The following is a 14,424-nucleotide window of genomic DNA, read 5'->3' as shown; positions in this document are numbered from 1 at the left end:
CTTTGGTATTTATAGTTTTCCCCCTTGGTATCTGTAAATTCTTTCAACTGAAATTTTATTTTCAGAAATTCTGATTCTTCTCTTATATTATTTCCTTCATAATGGTGTTTAGATTTTTTTTTGCACTATTGTATTCTCCAGGGAGACTTATGATCCTAAAATTGTTTCTGTTCATCTTGTCTTTGAGATCAGTATGTTTTGCTTACATAATGTTATTGTTTATTTGCTTCTCTTCTAGAATGTCCTTCACATTTATTTATTTCCATTCCCAATGTATTGTTTTCACTTTCATTTTTTTTTTGTTGAGGCTTGTCATTGCAGATTCGAGATACTCTATTCTGCTCATTATTTTTGCCGTGTTGGATATAAATTCTGCACTTAAAATTATCATTTTTAAACCATTGAGGAAAAAGCACATTGCAGTTCCATGTTTTTCTTGTTTTTTTGCAATGTCCTATGTCTCATGAAATGTTGAAACATTTTCTTAACTTTTCAGTATTTATTCATAGATGTTTCAGCTTGCTTACTAGAATTTGAAGTCTCATATCTATCTGTTCTTCATGATTTCTTTTTTGACTTATCAATGTCTTTGGGATTTCATTTTCCTGGAATTTTTGGCTATTTCAGTCTCACTATTTCTCTTCTTCTACACCTTTTTATTCCTTATTATTCACCTTCTGACTCCCTTAACTCTTAACTATAGTTTCCTTGGAAGTTGATTAAAAAATATTTCGGTCTCCTCACCAATTCACTAGCTTATGTTTCTTCCATGACTGACTTTTAGTTAGTTAGAAAAGACCCCAGCTGGGTACTATATTATTTCCTTTAGACATAGTGGAATTCTGTACAGCCCCTTAAATATAGTATCTTTTTATGGTGAACCTGTCCCTCTGTTCCTCATTCTCTAGCCTGGCAATAAAATTTAGGGCAGAAATGGAGAAAAAGACATGATCCCTCAAAGCAAGGAAGAACATCTGAACCAAACCAAATATACAAAGGATATTCTTTCTGGGAGGTCTGGAATTATGAGGACTTTGAAGGATATTCTCATAAATTTATGAAGTCCTTTCTTCAAATGATTGGGAGAAAATCACAAATAATTTTGTCAGGATAAGGTGATCAGGAGGGCAGTGGCTGGAACATAGTAAGTGCTTAATATAGTTTTGCTAGTTGGTTAATAAGTACCAATAGATATGTGTAATTTCTCTTCACTATAAAATCTTTAGAAGAGTAACATTAATAACATGTAAATAGCACTAGAGTTTGAAATGCTTTTAAGTACATTTTTAAAAATTGCCTACTGAATAGTTACTTATTCTTTTCACCTCACATGAACAAATGCTATTCCATATCTACTCATACTAATTTTTTCTTATTATATTTTCAGTTGTCTAAAAAACCGCATTATTTCAAATGAGATAAATACTGCTCTATATTGTCTCTAGGAATTGAGAAAGGTTGCTCATAGTGATGGCCAACAAACATTGAAAGAAAATGTATACATGGCTATAATTGAGGTAAAATTTTGCACAGAATCTTGCTTTTGAGATTTTCTTTTTGGAAGCAATTAGGGTTAAGTGTCTTGTCACACAACTAGTCACAACTAGGGCCACAAAACTAGTAAGTGTTAAGCGTCTGATGCCAGATTTGAATTCAGATCACTTAGCTTTTCTCACTGAATCTTCTTTTTATTTTTCCTGAAGCAATTTGGGTTAAATGACTTGCCAGGGACACACAACTAGAAAGTGCTAAGTGTCCAAATGAGCTATTTGAAATCCTAAAACATATTATTAAAGTAATGCACTCAATATGTCAGAAAATTTGGAAAACTCAACAATTGCCATTGGATTGGAAAAGATTAGTTTACATTTCAAGCCTAAAGAAGAAAAATATCAAAGAACGTCCAGATTACTGAATCTTTATATGGACCAAGAAACAACAATAAGAACCAAACACAGAACTACCTTGGTTTAATATCAAAAAAAAGAATAAAGCATGGCTGTATATTGTTACCTAATTTATTTAACTTATATGCATAGTACATCATGTGAAATGACAGACTGGATGAATCAGAAACCAAAACTAAGGTTGTTGGTAGATATACCAATAATCTGATATTCTTCTACTCTGATGTAAAAAGTAAAGAGGTATTAAGAAGTCTCTTGATGAAAGTGAAAGAAGCAGTGCAAAACTTGGGCTGAAGTTTAACATCAAAAAATTAAGATCTTGGCAATTGGTTCATCATTTCCTGAAAATCAGAAGAAAAAGAAATGGAAACAGATTTTATATTCTTGGGCTTTAAGATCTCTGTAAATAGTAAATGCAGCCACAAAATTAAAAAAAAATGCTTGTTTCTTAAAAGGAAAACTATGGCAAATCTGGTTAGTATACTAAAACAGAGCTATCACCTTGCTAACAGAGGTCTGTATAGTCAAAATTATGTTTTTTCCCCCAGTAATAGCATTTGTCTGTGACAGTTGGACCATAAGTAAATCTGATTGTCATAGAAGTGAAACTTTTGAACTGTGTACTGGAGAATACTTTTGAGAGTCCCTTGATCAACAAAGATATCAAATTAATCAATATTTTAAGAAATTGATCCAGATTATTCACTAAATGACCAAATATTGCAACTGAATCTTAAACACTTTTGCCACATAATAATAAGACAGAACTTGGAAGAGTCCCTAATATTGATAAAGATTGAAAGTAAAAGAACAAGGGGACAGCAGGAAGTGAGATGGATAGATAATGTTATGAAAGTAATGGACTTGGGGTTGAATAGACTTCAGGAGATAGTGGAATAGAGTGGAGGACTTGATGGGCTGTTAATACATGACGTCAGGAAGTGTTGGATATAACCGAACACCTGAACAAAAAACAAAAAGTTAGTTGAGTCCTTCGAGTCACACATTATTCTTTCCATCCTGGGAAAATGCATAGCTTCTTTATTGATTAGTAGGGCAGTAATAAGATTAGCAGGACCAGTCAATTTTTGATAAGTTGTTATATATAGTAAAATTTGCTTTTACCCCCTCCCAAAGCCATCTCAATTTATTGCTGCAAATCTAGTTCAATTTCCACATGTATAGCTAATAATTTTTCTTGTCTTTTCTCTTCTCTAAGATTGTTCCTTTCTTTAGGGTCTGAACAGGCAATTCATAAAGAGAAAGGCTTGCATTTAGCTACTGAGGCCTAGGTTACCCTATATGAATATGTACATTAACCATATGACCTCAAATGAATATCACTTTTAGCTTTTCAAATAATCACTATCAACATGATAATATTCATTCTTGACTTTTGTTATTTCTTTTCAGTGATGCACAACAAAGCATATTTTATAAAAAAGAAATTGATACACTAAAGAACAAGATATAAGAAATTTTTTTAGGTGAGAAGTCTAGGACATGGGACACACAAAGTATAATTATGTAAGACAAATATACCCAAGGGATGATGATAAATGAACAAATTAAAATATTTTAAAAATAGCAACAGAAACAAAAAGATAAAAACATATAATTTCTGTTTGCAAAAGAAAAACAGGGATGGAAAAGGAAGATGAGCAATAATTCTCAATTCTTAAAATATAGCAACATACTTTTGAGCATTGATTCCATCAATTGCCTGAATCATTCTTTCATTCAGTTCTTCTTCAAATCTTTTCTTCTGTGATTTGGTTCTAAAGGAAAATAAAAGCATCATTAAGGAATAAATGTTTAAGAATAACTAACCTGTCTTTGTACACATGATGCCAAAACACTTGTTCAGTTTCATGAAGAAATGTTTCCGATATTAGGCCGTTTTATTAACACAGTACCAAACATCAAGGCTTATTGAATTTAGTGGATGGTTTAGTCTTCATAGAGAAGAAAATTGGCAAACCACTCCAATATCTTTTTCTCAAAAATAACCCAAATGGGATTGCAAAAAAATGGACATAAATAAAAACCACTGAACAATAATAAAGAATTGATCTTAGTATATACTCCAATTTCAGACTTAACAATGAGTGACATTATGTATTAAATAACAACACTAAAAGATAATACTTTGGAAGGTTTGCAAAAAATGTACAAATAGAGAGGTTTAGATTATATATTAGAACCCACTTTAATAAAAGCTCTATATTTACCTCATTGAAGGAATTGATACAATCATTTAATTTGATAAAGAGAAATCTAATTTTCCTATGAATCATTACTTAGAAACCTCGAAAATTTGGGTGAGTTTGCCTGTCTGGTCTTATTCAGTATTCAATGCTTCTATTTTCAGAGAGATCACATAGTTTCCTATTTTATTTATATTCAATCTTAACCTGAGAGATACATGATGGAGAGAGGATTAGTTTTGGATTGAGGAAAACTGAGTCTCAAACTCTGCCTCTGACACTAGGTTTAATACCATCGATAAATCAGTTAACTTCCCAAACAACTATCTTCAATAGACAGTAGGAGTTTTCTATATTGATGAAAAAATAAATACAAACCAATTTCCCCCCAAAACCAGCAACATGAATTTCAAATTGTCTAAGAAAGCTTTTCTTTTAGGCCTATTCAGAAATAGTTTCCTATTTATAGACCATATTTGGAAGTATGTTATGACTTTAACATGTTTTTATAAGTACATTGAAACATTCAACACATTAAAATTTAATAACTATAGCAGTTGAGAAGTATTAATTGACAACTATTAAGTGAATAATTCATAGCAGGAAAACTGGGACTTTGGAATTACTCTTTGGAATTAAGCTAAAAACCCCAGTTGAATTCTTTTAAAAAGCAGAGTTTTCATTGGCATTTCTTAACTTTTATATACACTGAGTGACAATATTAATGAGGACTGCAGTGATAACTCTGAAAATAAATGTCCTGATTCTCTTTAATTTGATTAAGAATTTCATTACTGAATGGATTTTTGTCATAAAATAAAAAGAAATAACTTTTAAGCTTAGAATAAAAATTTATATTGCACCTTTATATACTAATATAAAATTTGCCAGTATTTACAGCTTTTAAACATTACTATTAATTAAATGAATAAAAAGTTTTATTTACTTATGAAATATTTATCAATTTGATTTCATCATTTATTTCAATAATCTTAGAGAATACCATTTTACCCATATATCTTTGTTCTTTAACCTCATCTATAGATTTCTCTTTCATCACTACCTAGTTTTTCTTTAGGATAACAATTTCTCAAGTTTCTGTTTTAGATAAATGTACATTTTCTGGTTAGTTTTATTTCCATATTTGGGCAAATGTTCCATTAAAAAAGCAATGATTATAATTAATTTTCTACATTGTGTGATACTAACATGATTCTATGTGTTATTCTTACACACATATATATGTGTATATATGTATGTATATGTGTTTTTCCATAATGGAAGCATTTGTATTTTATTTGCATCATTAGATGACAAAATGGGGAAAAATTGATGATTTGATTCTGCTTTTTAATTGACGATCACCAATTAAGAATGAAGAATTTTCTTTCATGCCTAGATATATCCTACCCATCTAAATAAAACATATACACAGAAATGTGTACACATCCATATAAACAAATATGCATTTATTTTCAACTATCAATTAAAACAAAAAAAAAGCATGAAAGTAAATAGGATTTAGAGAAAAAAGGGTCTGATGATAAGATAGTGATGTTAAGAAAGTTCTTAGGCATTGTACCAACCTCTGGAAATACAAAGATGAAAATGAATTATTACTTGCTTTAAAGAATTTTACATTTTATGAGAAAAAATTCAAGGAGAATGGATTCAGTTCTGCTTTATCAGAAGATTCTTTAGCTAAAAGTTAACTAAGCAATAATCACTCATTTTATGCCTATTATTTTGACATAATGGGCTAAATGGTGAGCAAGGAAAGGCAAAAAAAGTCTTTGTTCCTTGAAGAAGCTCATGATCTAATGGGGAAGACAACATATAATTATACTTATTTTTTTCTCCCTCCCCCCATTTTTTCTCCCTTTCTTTACATATACACGTACACATACATATACCCACATACTTATATATGGTACACATATATGTTCATTGTGTGCATATATATTGCATGTATTGTTTATATTATATGTTGTATATTATGTGTGCATATGTATTTATTTACATATATACATACAGGATAAACTGGAGTTAATCTCTGACAATCTTAGAAGGAAGAAATGCATGTATTAGTCACAAATTCAATATAAGATAATTCTGTTCAGCAAAACAATTTATATATTTCATGGAGTTTTTGTAATCATGTATTATTAATTTTATTTCTTTATTCAAATGATATTAAATTATGCTGTTTTGTTTTCAGAACTAAACGCAATATAAAAGACTCATTTTTAAAAAAGGAACAAGCTTTTTAAAAATGATGATAGATTCTATCTTCCAGAAATATGAGAGCAATACATATATATTCATTTGATACCATAAGTTATACCTTAATGTGCGGTGCTGAAAGTGATGCTGACCCATTGGAACATCCTAGAGGAAAAAAAAAGAATATGTACTAGTCAGATTATGAATTACAAGATAATTTATAAACAATAACAACATATACACCACATAGCCATCTGCTTTTACAATGAAAACTTTAGGTAGCTAAAAAATAATTCTTATAGACAACTAGACTCTCATCCTTCAAAACTGTCTATATGGAACCATGATAGTCAAATGAAAAATGAAAATGTAGTGAATTATATGTTTTTTTCTATATAATTGCAATTATCTGGACCATTACGAATAAGATGGTTTTACAACTTTTTACATTTCATTCAGGTGTTTTTAGGTTTGGTCCCAAGCAATTGGTTTTTATAGTGATGGTCAGATTACATCTGATTGGAATTTTGATTAGGTTTGGGGCTAGACAGATATTTAAAGGATCTTGTTTAAAATGAAAATACTTTTCAAACATAAAACATGAATACATAATATATTTTGAAAATTTACCAAAGAACAGGTTTGACAACAAGGGTTGTTGACTACAAAACAGTTCAACAAGACTTCAAGATCAAAACAAACAAGGCCCATGGAATGATAGAATACAGATGAGATTCAGAGCATAACATGAGTAGGACCAAGTGGGATAAGGGAATATGACAATTTCTTGTTAGATCTGTGCATACAAGAAAGAGTGTCTCATGAGTAAAACCTTGTAATTTCTTATGAAACCAAAGTTGGCAGACTCAGTCACTCAATAGAAACTGATTATCTAATTCCACAGATTAATCAAAGAAATAACAGTACAGGGAGCATACTGCTCTTATGTAACATAGAATTCAGGAATTGATGTTAATTCACATCTATCCATTTATCCATCTATAATGATCTGTTTGGAAAAGGAAACTGAAAATGTTTTAACATGGACTATAGTTAATATGTCAAGGAAAGGTGGAACATTTAATATTGAGAAAATATATTTTCCTCTCATAATTATGCTACTTTAAGTGACATAAAAAAGCCCATACTGTGGTACTGATCTTGCCATTTTCTGTTGTCATGCTGTCCCTGTGATGTAAATGTGCAAAGGGCTTGGCTGCTCCCCAGGACTCCAAATACCGGGTCATGCGGACTGATGCTCTCATTTTGGCTCCATCTAATGTATGCCTTGGTCTAAAGAGGTGCTGAGGACTTCGTCTTTCTCCCTGATTGCAAAAAATAAAGTAGCAGGCACATTACACATCTGAAGCATTAGATCAATTTATGTATCATAGTATGTATGCATGTATGTATACATATATGTATGTGTATATATAGTAATTTCTTAATAAATTATTTCTTACTTAAAATTTATTTATCCATCTTCTTTGCTAATTTATATTTATACATCTTTTATATTATGCAATATATCTCTTAAAAGCCAACTGAAAACACATCTCCAGAAAACCCTACTTAAATAAATCTACTTCTACTCAGTTTATTCAGTTTATTGCTTTTAACAATCATCTATAGTAAAATATAACTTATCTAGAATCTTTAGGTAGTTAAACATTTTAGATAATGGAAAGTAAAAATTATGCTTTCAAGAATCAAAATAATAATAATAATAATAATAATAATATTTTGGTCAATTTGGCATGACCATTTCTGAAATACTCTTGATTTTTAAAAGACTTGACAAAAAACAACTTTGCCATTTTAAAATTGAGCATGTTCTCTTTTGTATTACAATTATTAATTTGCAAATACATTTGCCCATTAAGTTCCTTTTGAACAAGGTCTATGTTGAATCTGTTATTGTATCCCGTGTTTTACATATAGTAGATAATTAATAAGGATTGATTGATGAACAGTTGTATTAAAGGCCTCATTATTCATTAACATACATTGTACTTACAATTATTTAATTAATAACGCTTGATCAACAGATGGTTTAAAACCATCACATATGTATAGACCTAAAGAAACTCAATAACAATTTTAAGTTAGTCCTGTTGATTTTTCTTGTATGTAGTGACTCCAAAGCAACTCCCTCCACTAATGTGATTAGAAAAATAAACATAATTTTGTAAAAATTTAGAATAGTTAAAATTTGTAGGCAGATAAAGATGAAATATTGAACTGAAATCCAGAAATATTTGTTGAGAGACTTCTATAATCCCAGGACTCTGCAACTGGAATATAAAACTTACAAAATTATTGAAATTGTTACATTTCTACTTTTTTTGACTTTTAAATCAGAAATAACTGTTTCAAAAAACATCCACATGTTTTCATATCAATACTGACCTTGGGATTGATCACAAAATAAGTTTTGACATAATGTTCCTTCAGATATGGGTCCCTTATATCTCCATCTCCTTCTTCTACTTTGTAAGCTCCATTCAAGTGCTCTAAGGTAACTGAAGTAATGTGAACACGCCTGCAATTATATTTTAAAACCTGATCAGAACAATATGAAAATTATCTTGGTGGTTTACCCTATAAAACAATGCTTACTTTGGCAAGTATTTTCCTATTTTAATGGTGTAAGGAAAATTATGGATATAGTTTAGAAATGAATATGAGTGAAAGGCAAGGTATGTCCAAGGTTTAACAACTTGTAATATCTGTTTCAGGAGCAGCAAGGTCTAGTAAAGTATTCTGTGGCACATGCAAAGTCAAGGGATTTAATTTGGATCTTTTCATGGACTGAAAATTTTTGTTACATCCAATTCAAATCAGGCAAGCATATTTGATGAAGCTTATGTAAAAGGTTTATATAGGAAGTGCATAGAACTATATAGCATCCTCCTCTCTCCCCTTTTCAATAGGTTAATCAAAGATTTATCTTGGGGAAAATAATATTAAAAAATTGGGAATCAAATTTAAATTTTTATCCATGTGAGTTTTTTTTAAATAAAGGATGAATAATTAAACCAAGTAGGTCATCAAATCTAATAAATAGCATCAATTTAATAACTTGTAAATATGTGTTGAGGATAAGGATTTTGTCAAATAAGAACCAAGTCAAGAGTGATGACTTAAAGAGTGATGCAGCTAGGTGGTGCAGTGGATAGAGCACCAGCCCTGAAGTCAAGAAGACCTGATTTCAAATCTGATCTCAGACACTTATACTTCTTAGATGTGTGACCCTGGGCAAATCACTTAAAGCCTCAGCAAAACAAACAAACAAACAAACAAATAAGTAAATAAAGTGATGACTTAAGAATTGAACTCAATTTTCCATACCCTGGAACACCTCCAGCTTCCATGTGATTTGCTAGTGTAACATCATGAGACCAGACATCATACTGCCACTTCTGCAAACCAATCACACCGCAGAGGACATTTCCAGAGTGTACTCCCACACGCATATTGATATCAACTCCAGTTGCATCTCTTACTTTCCTAAAAGAAGAAAAAAAAAACATATAAAATGGATAAAATTGCATCTCTTACTTTTCTAAAAAGAAGAAAAAATATATAAAATGGATAAAATAACTTTTCTTTCCTCAACCCCCAATTATAACCATCAGCTCACATTCTATCCCATTTTCCCCATGTATTTTAAAAGTAATGTTGTCATCAAATAGATTATATTGTATAAGACAGCTGCTAGGAGCCAACAATATAGACATATTATATTCCTCCCTAGAACAGTTCACTGAAAGGCAAGGACTAGGGACTCTAAGGAAGGGCAGAGCAAAACATAATTGTACCCATATTAATTTGTGAATTGTCTTGATTAAAAAAAATTAGGCAGTGATCATTTTGCATAAAAGAAGTATCAGGAGAGAGGCTTCAAAATAGTTTGATCAACCAAAGTAATTAATCAAATGCTGAATATAAATAAAAGATTTAATGAAACTGTATATTTCCATTTCATCCTTCTAGTTTTTTTAATTAAATATATTCTAAATATAACTATCAAAATTGTTTTACTTGTCTGACTTTTCTTCTGAACTTCCCTTATTTTCTTTTGTACATTTAAATACTTTAATTAATTAAAAAGATGCTTTATTATAACATCATTTTTGCCAACTCTGACATGTTCCCTTCTCCCCTCATTACAAACACTTCATCATAGATCCTTTGGAGGTTTAGTCATTTATGTGATCAATTAAAAAAAAATCTCTAAGTTGTTTTTCTTTACAACATTGTTGTATAATTTGTTTTCATGGTATTGCTCACTTGGCTCTGGGTCAATTCACGCTACCCAGAAATCATTTTTCTTTGTCATTTCTTTCTAGGCTTCTCTGGATTTTTTTGTGTGTGTGTTGTTAATTTCAAAATTCCTATTTAGTTCTGGTAATTCATCTGAATTGCTTCTATGTTCCTCTTTTCCATAAAAACAGCAATTCTCAGAGTAGACCAAGGACATCTAGGATCTCTAAGACAAAAACTATTTTCATATAAATACTAACACATTTGTCTAATCAAATCTTGTACAATTATATATCTCTGTGAGTTCAAATTTTCTTCATATATTTCAATCATATACTTCAATACTCCAACAATGTATTTTTAAAGATTGAATTCAGAGACAGATATGAGAACCCTATATTAATTTAGACACTAAAAACTATTCAAAACAATGCCATTCTCACAATTTTTTGTTTTGGAAAATATAAATTTTTAAAAAATGTTATTTATATTAGTATTTAATGAGTTTATAGTTGTTATTTTTAAATGAATTATTTTTTAAAAAAAGTTTTAATTTCAAATACAGTAAATGGTGATATATATATATATATATATAACCCACAGAAATAAAAAAAAATCTATTTGTAGTTTTTAATTTTAATTAAAAGGAATTCTGAGATGAAAAAATTTGAGGACCACTGAATTAGTGGGTAATTCTGACTCTTTCCCATCCAATCCATAGGATTATATTAGTTTTACAGAATTAAATTATTCTGGATTATAAGCTTATAACATTTGCTTTTTGGAATATTGTAATAAAAGATCTTTATTTTAGTACCAGCTATCAGATTTTATGCGATCCTGATTATGACTATTTTGTGTATGCTTACACTATTTTTTGGTTGATATTGAAGTTCTTATTTTTGGTTATGTCATCCATAAAGTGTTGGGTTTTTTTTTTTTGGGGGGGAGGGTGGTGGATGGGTTGATGGTATAAAGATTGTTTTTAGAAAATAATCTGTGTATTCTTTCTATCTTTGCTTGGTCCTTTAGTTCTGATATATCTAAGCAATTTTACTTTATGATTTCTAGAAATAACATTCAAGCTTTTTGAAAAAAATCATCATTTTCAATGAGTGCAGTTATTTTTAAATTATATGTATTCAACCTTTTTATCCAGGTTAGTTATTTTTCATATAAGATATCCTAAATTTTATTCTATTTTTCTAATATATTTTGCTATCTCATGAAATCTTTTTCTGTTATTGTCTACTTTTTAGGGAGTTCATTTTTTGAATGGGTTGACACTTTTTTCTTGGCAATTTATTGTACTTAAAAATTATTTCATTTTTAATAATCTCTTACTTCACATCTTCAATGTTTTAATGTAGTACATGAGAATCCATTTTTTTTCCCTTTTGAGTTTCTTTCTAGAGCTTTATGGAGTTATATTTGATTAGATCAGAACAAATGAGATGTTAGAAAATACTTAGCATAGTCACTGGCTTATAGATACTTAATAAATGCTCCACCCTCCTCCTTATTTGTAATAATTTGATAATGATGGACATTTTCTTTGATTTATTCATCTTTCCAAGTTTAGTTCATTAATAACAGCTTAAAAAAAAAACAACAGGGTCAGACTCAAGCTTCTGCTTAAGTTTTGGATTTATTGGTCAACCCAGTTTCATCTGACTCTGCATTTCCTAGACTCTTTGATGACCCCCAACTCTTGGGTTAAATCCCGGACTGTGGGAGGGAGTCAGTTTAAATCCGTTTTTTTGGCCAATTGTTAAATTTTCTGTGTGTCTAGCAACATTCTGGAAATAGGAAATTGTTGTAAATTTTAATTTACAACAATATTGTTGAAGAAAATGATGAAGAAAATGTTAATAACACAGATTAAGTTTTTTTGGAAACCAAGCTGTTAAAACATTCACCAGAAAATCTTTAGTGTAGCCCCCCTGAATAGTTGACATTCAGTGCTGGCTCTTTAGGATACATTCTGGGGTTTTAAGACAGAGTATTAGAAACCTAAGAATTCTATTTGAATCTTTCAAGACTTCCAGATTTTCTCAAGGAATTCTTCTATTTTTGCTGCTTGTCTTTTCAGAAAGACATAAAAGCCAACCTTCTTGCATAATATCACACAGCTAGCTAATAGGTATTATTTTGTCAACATCAAAGAAAATTCACATTAAAAAGCTTTAGTATTTTACATGATAATACTACTATTAATAATGATTAGCATTTATATAGTGCTTCAAGATTTTTAAAACAACTCTACATGTTTTCTCCTTTGGTTCTCATAAGAATCCTTTGAAATAGCTGATATCATTACCTCCATTTTACAGATAAGAAAAGGAGCTTGAAAAGTTAAATTACTAGTCCAGGGTTACACAGTAAATGTTTGATGTGGAATTTGAACTTCAATCTTCTTGACTCTAAGTCCAGCCTTCAATTCTTATAGTAGTAAATATATCATATTACACATCTTAAAGTTCATTGTTCTAAATGATTGATTTTTAAAAATCATTGTGCCATTTTGTTTTGAATAATAGTTAATGTAAGTCAAAAACATAGAAGAAAGAAAAAAAGAATGGGTTACTTGCTATAATTCAATAAAAATATAAAATACATGCAAAAATAGTATATGAAAAGATACATGGTCACACTGAAGTCATGTTGTTATCTTAAGCCTAGAGATAACGAAATAATTGTAATTCAGGAAAAAACATGACTAAATTTGGAGCTGCTTATTGCTGTAGCATAAAGAAAAGACAGTGACAGTTTATGTTACCATAGGATAAACCTAAAACTTTAAAAAAATGTTATTAAACTGGGCTAAAAATTTTCCTTCCTGCTGCTAGACACAGAAAATAGACTCCCTGAAAGTGATACAGAAATACCTCACAAGAAGATATAAAAAGCTTCCCCTCCCCCCCATCCGGGAATGATTTTTGTTGTTTGTTGTTGGTTTTAAATAAAAACTATCAAAATTTGTCCAATCAATTATAATAGTGAAACAAATGTGGTGAGTAATTTGTGAAGAAATTTCTGGACTTCCTTTTTGAAAAGTTGGGAATTTAAAGCAATTTTCCTAAAGATTTATCATAGGAGTCTAACTTGCACTTTATATTTTAATATTTGTGAGAAAGTGCAATATTCACTGAACTTAAGTTACCCAAATATTGCCAAAAAAGGCTCATAGCCAAGAGAAGACTAATGAAATGATCCTTTTGGTTAAATGTACTGGGCAATTTAGTTCTACACAAGCTTCTTAAAGCAGCTGTACAAATATTTCATTCCTTTATGTGGACTGACCTTGATTAAATGGAACAATAATTTTTATTTCTTGTATTAATAATTTAATTGCTACATCAAAAATTCTTGCAGTTGGTTTGTTTAAAATTTGCAATAATAATATAAAATATCTTTTTTGTTTTAAAAATATTAATAAACTAGCTGTCCACAATCTTTTTGGAAAGTTAACAAGACATAAAAATATAAATATACATATTTGTAATCCATAAACTATTCATAGAAATAAGGCAAATTCCCTAATTCTTGTATCTGATGTATTTCTTTACTTTTTTTTACTAATAAGAAAACCTTAATTTTTCCAAGTCTGCTGTAAATAATCTATTGTGGACAAAGTACTGAATCACAAGGAATGTCACCTAATCAGTTTGCAGCATGGCAGATAATAAAGGTAAGGAAATACCCTGAAGTATTCTGTTGGAACACAGAAACAATTTTCTTCAACTGGGCTTAATGAGCCAATGAAAAAGAAGCCTGAATATGTTTTCCAATCTTTCTTACTGTATTGATCCATCAAGTTT

At 29.9% G+C, this 14,424-nt stretch overlaps 1 protein-coding gene across 1 annotated transcript in view; it reads right to left on the bottom strand.

Annotated features, from left to right (window-relative positions):
* The window catches only part of ADCY2 (adenylate cyclase 2), a 605,008-nt gene that overhangs the window by 136,659 nt on the left and 453,925 nt on the right, over positions 1-14,424 (bottom strand). Inside the window, exons 8-12 of the mRNA XM_031946113.1 lie at positions 9,689-9,847; positions 8,747-8,879; positions 7,486-7,662; positions 6,459-6,502; positions 3,605-3,685 (exon numbers count right to left, since the gene is read on the bottom strand). Coding sequence (XP_031801973.1) covers positions 3,605-3,685; positions 6,459-6,502; positions 7,486-7,662; positions 8,747-8,879; positions 9,689-9,847 — 594 coding nt within the window. The remainder of the gene's footprint in view (positions 1-3,604; positions 3,686-6,458; positions 6,503-7,485; positions 7,663-8,746; positions 8,880-9,688; positions 9,848-14,424) is intronic.

The sequence above is a fragment of the Sarcophilus harrisii genome, chromosome 1 (assembly GCF_902635505.1).
Source record: "Sarcophilus harrisii chromosome 1, mSarHar1.11, whole genome shotgun sequence".
In the NCBI taxonomy this organism is placed as follows: Eukaryota; Metazoa; Chordata; class Mammalia; order Dasyuromorphia; family Dasyuridae; genus Sarcophilus; species Sarcophilus harrisii.
The sequence above is the reverse complement of the archived record's forward strand: the minus strand, read 5'-3'. Positions and strand labels throughout refer to the sequence as shown.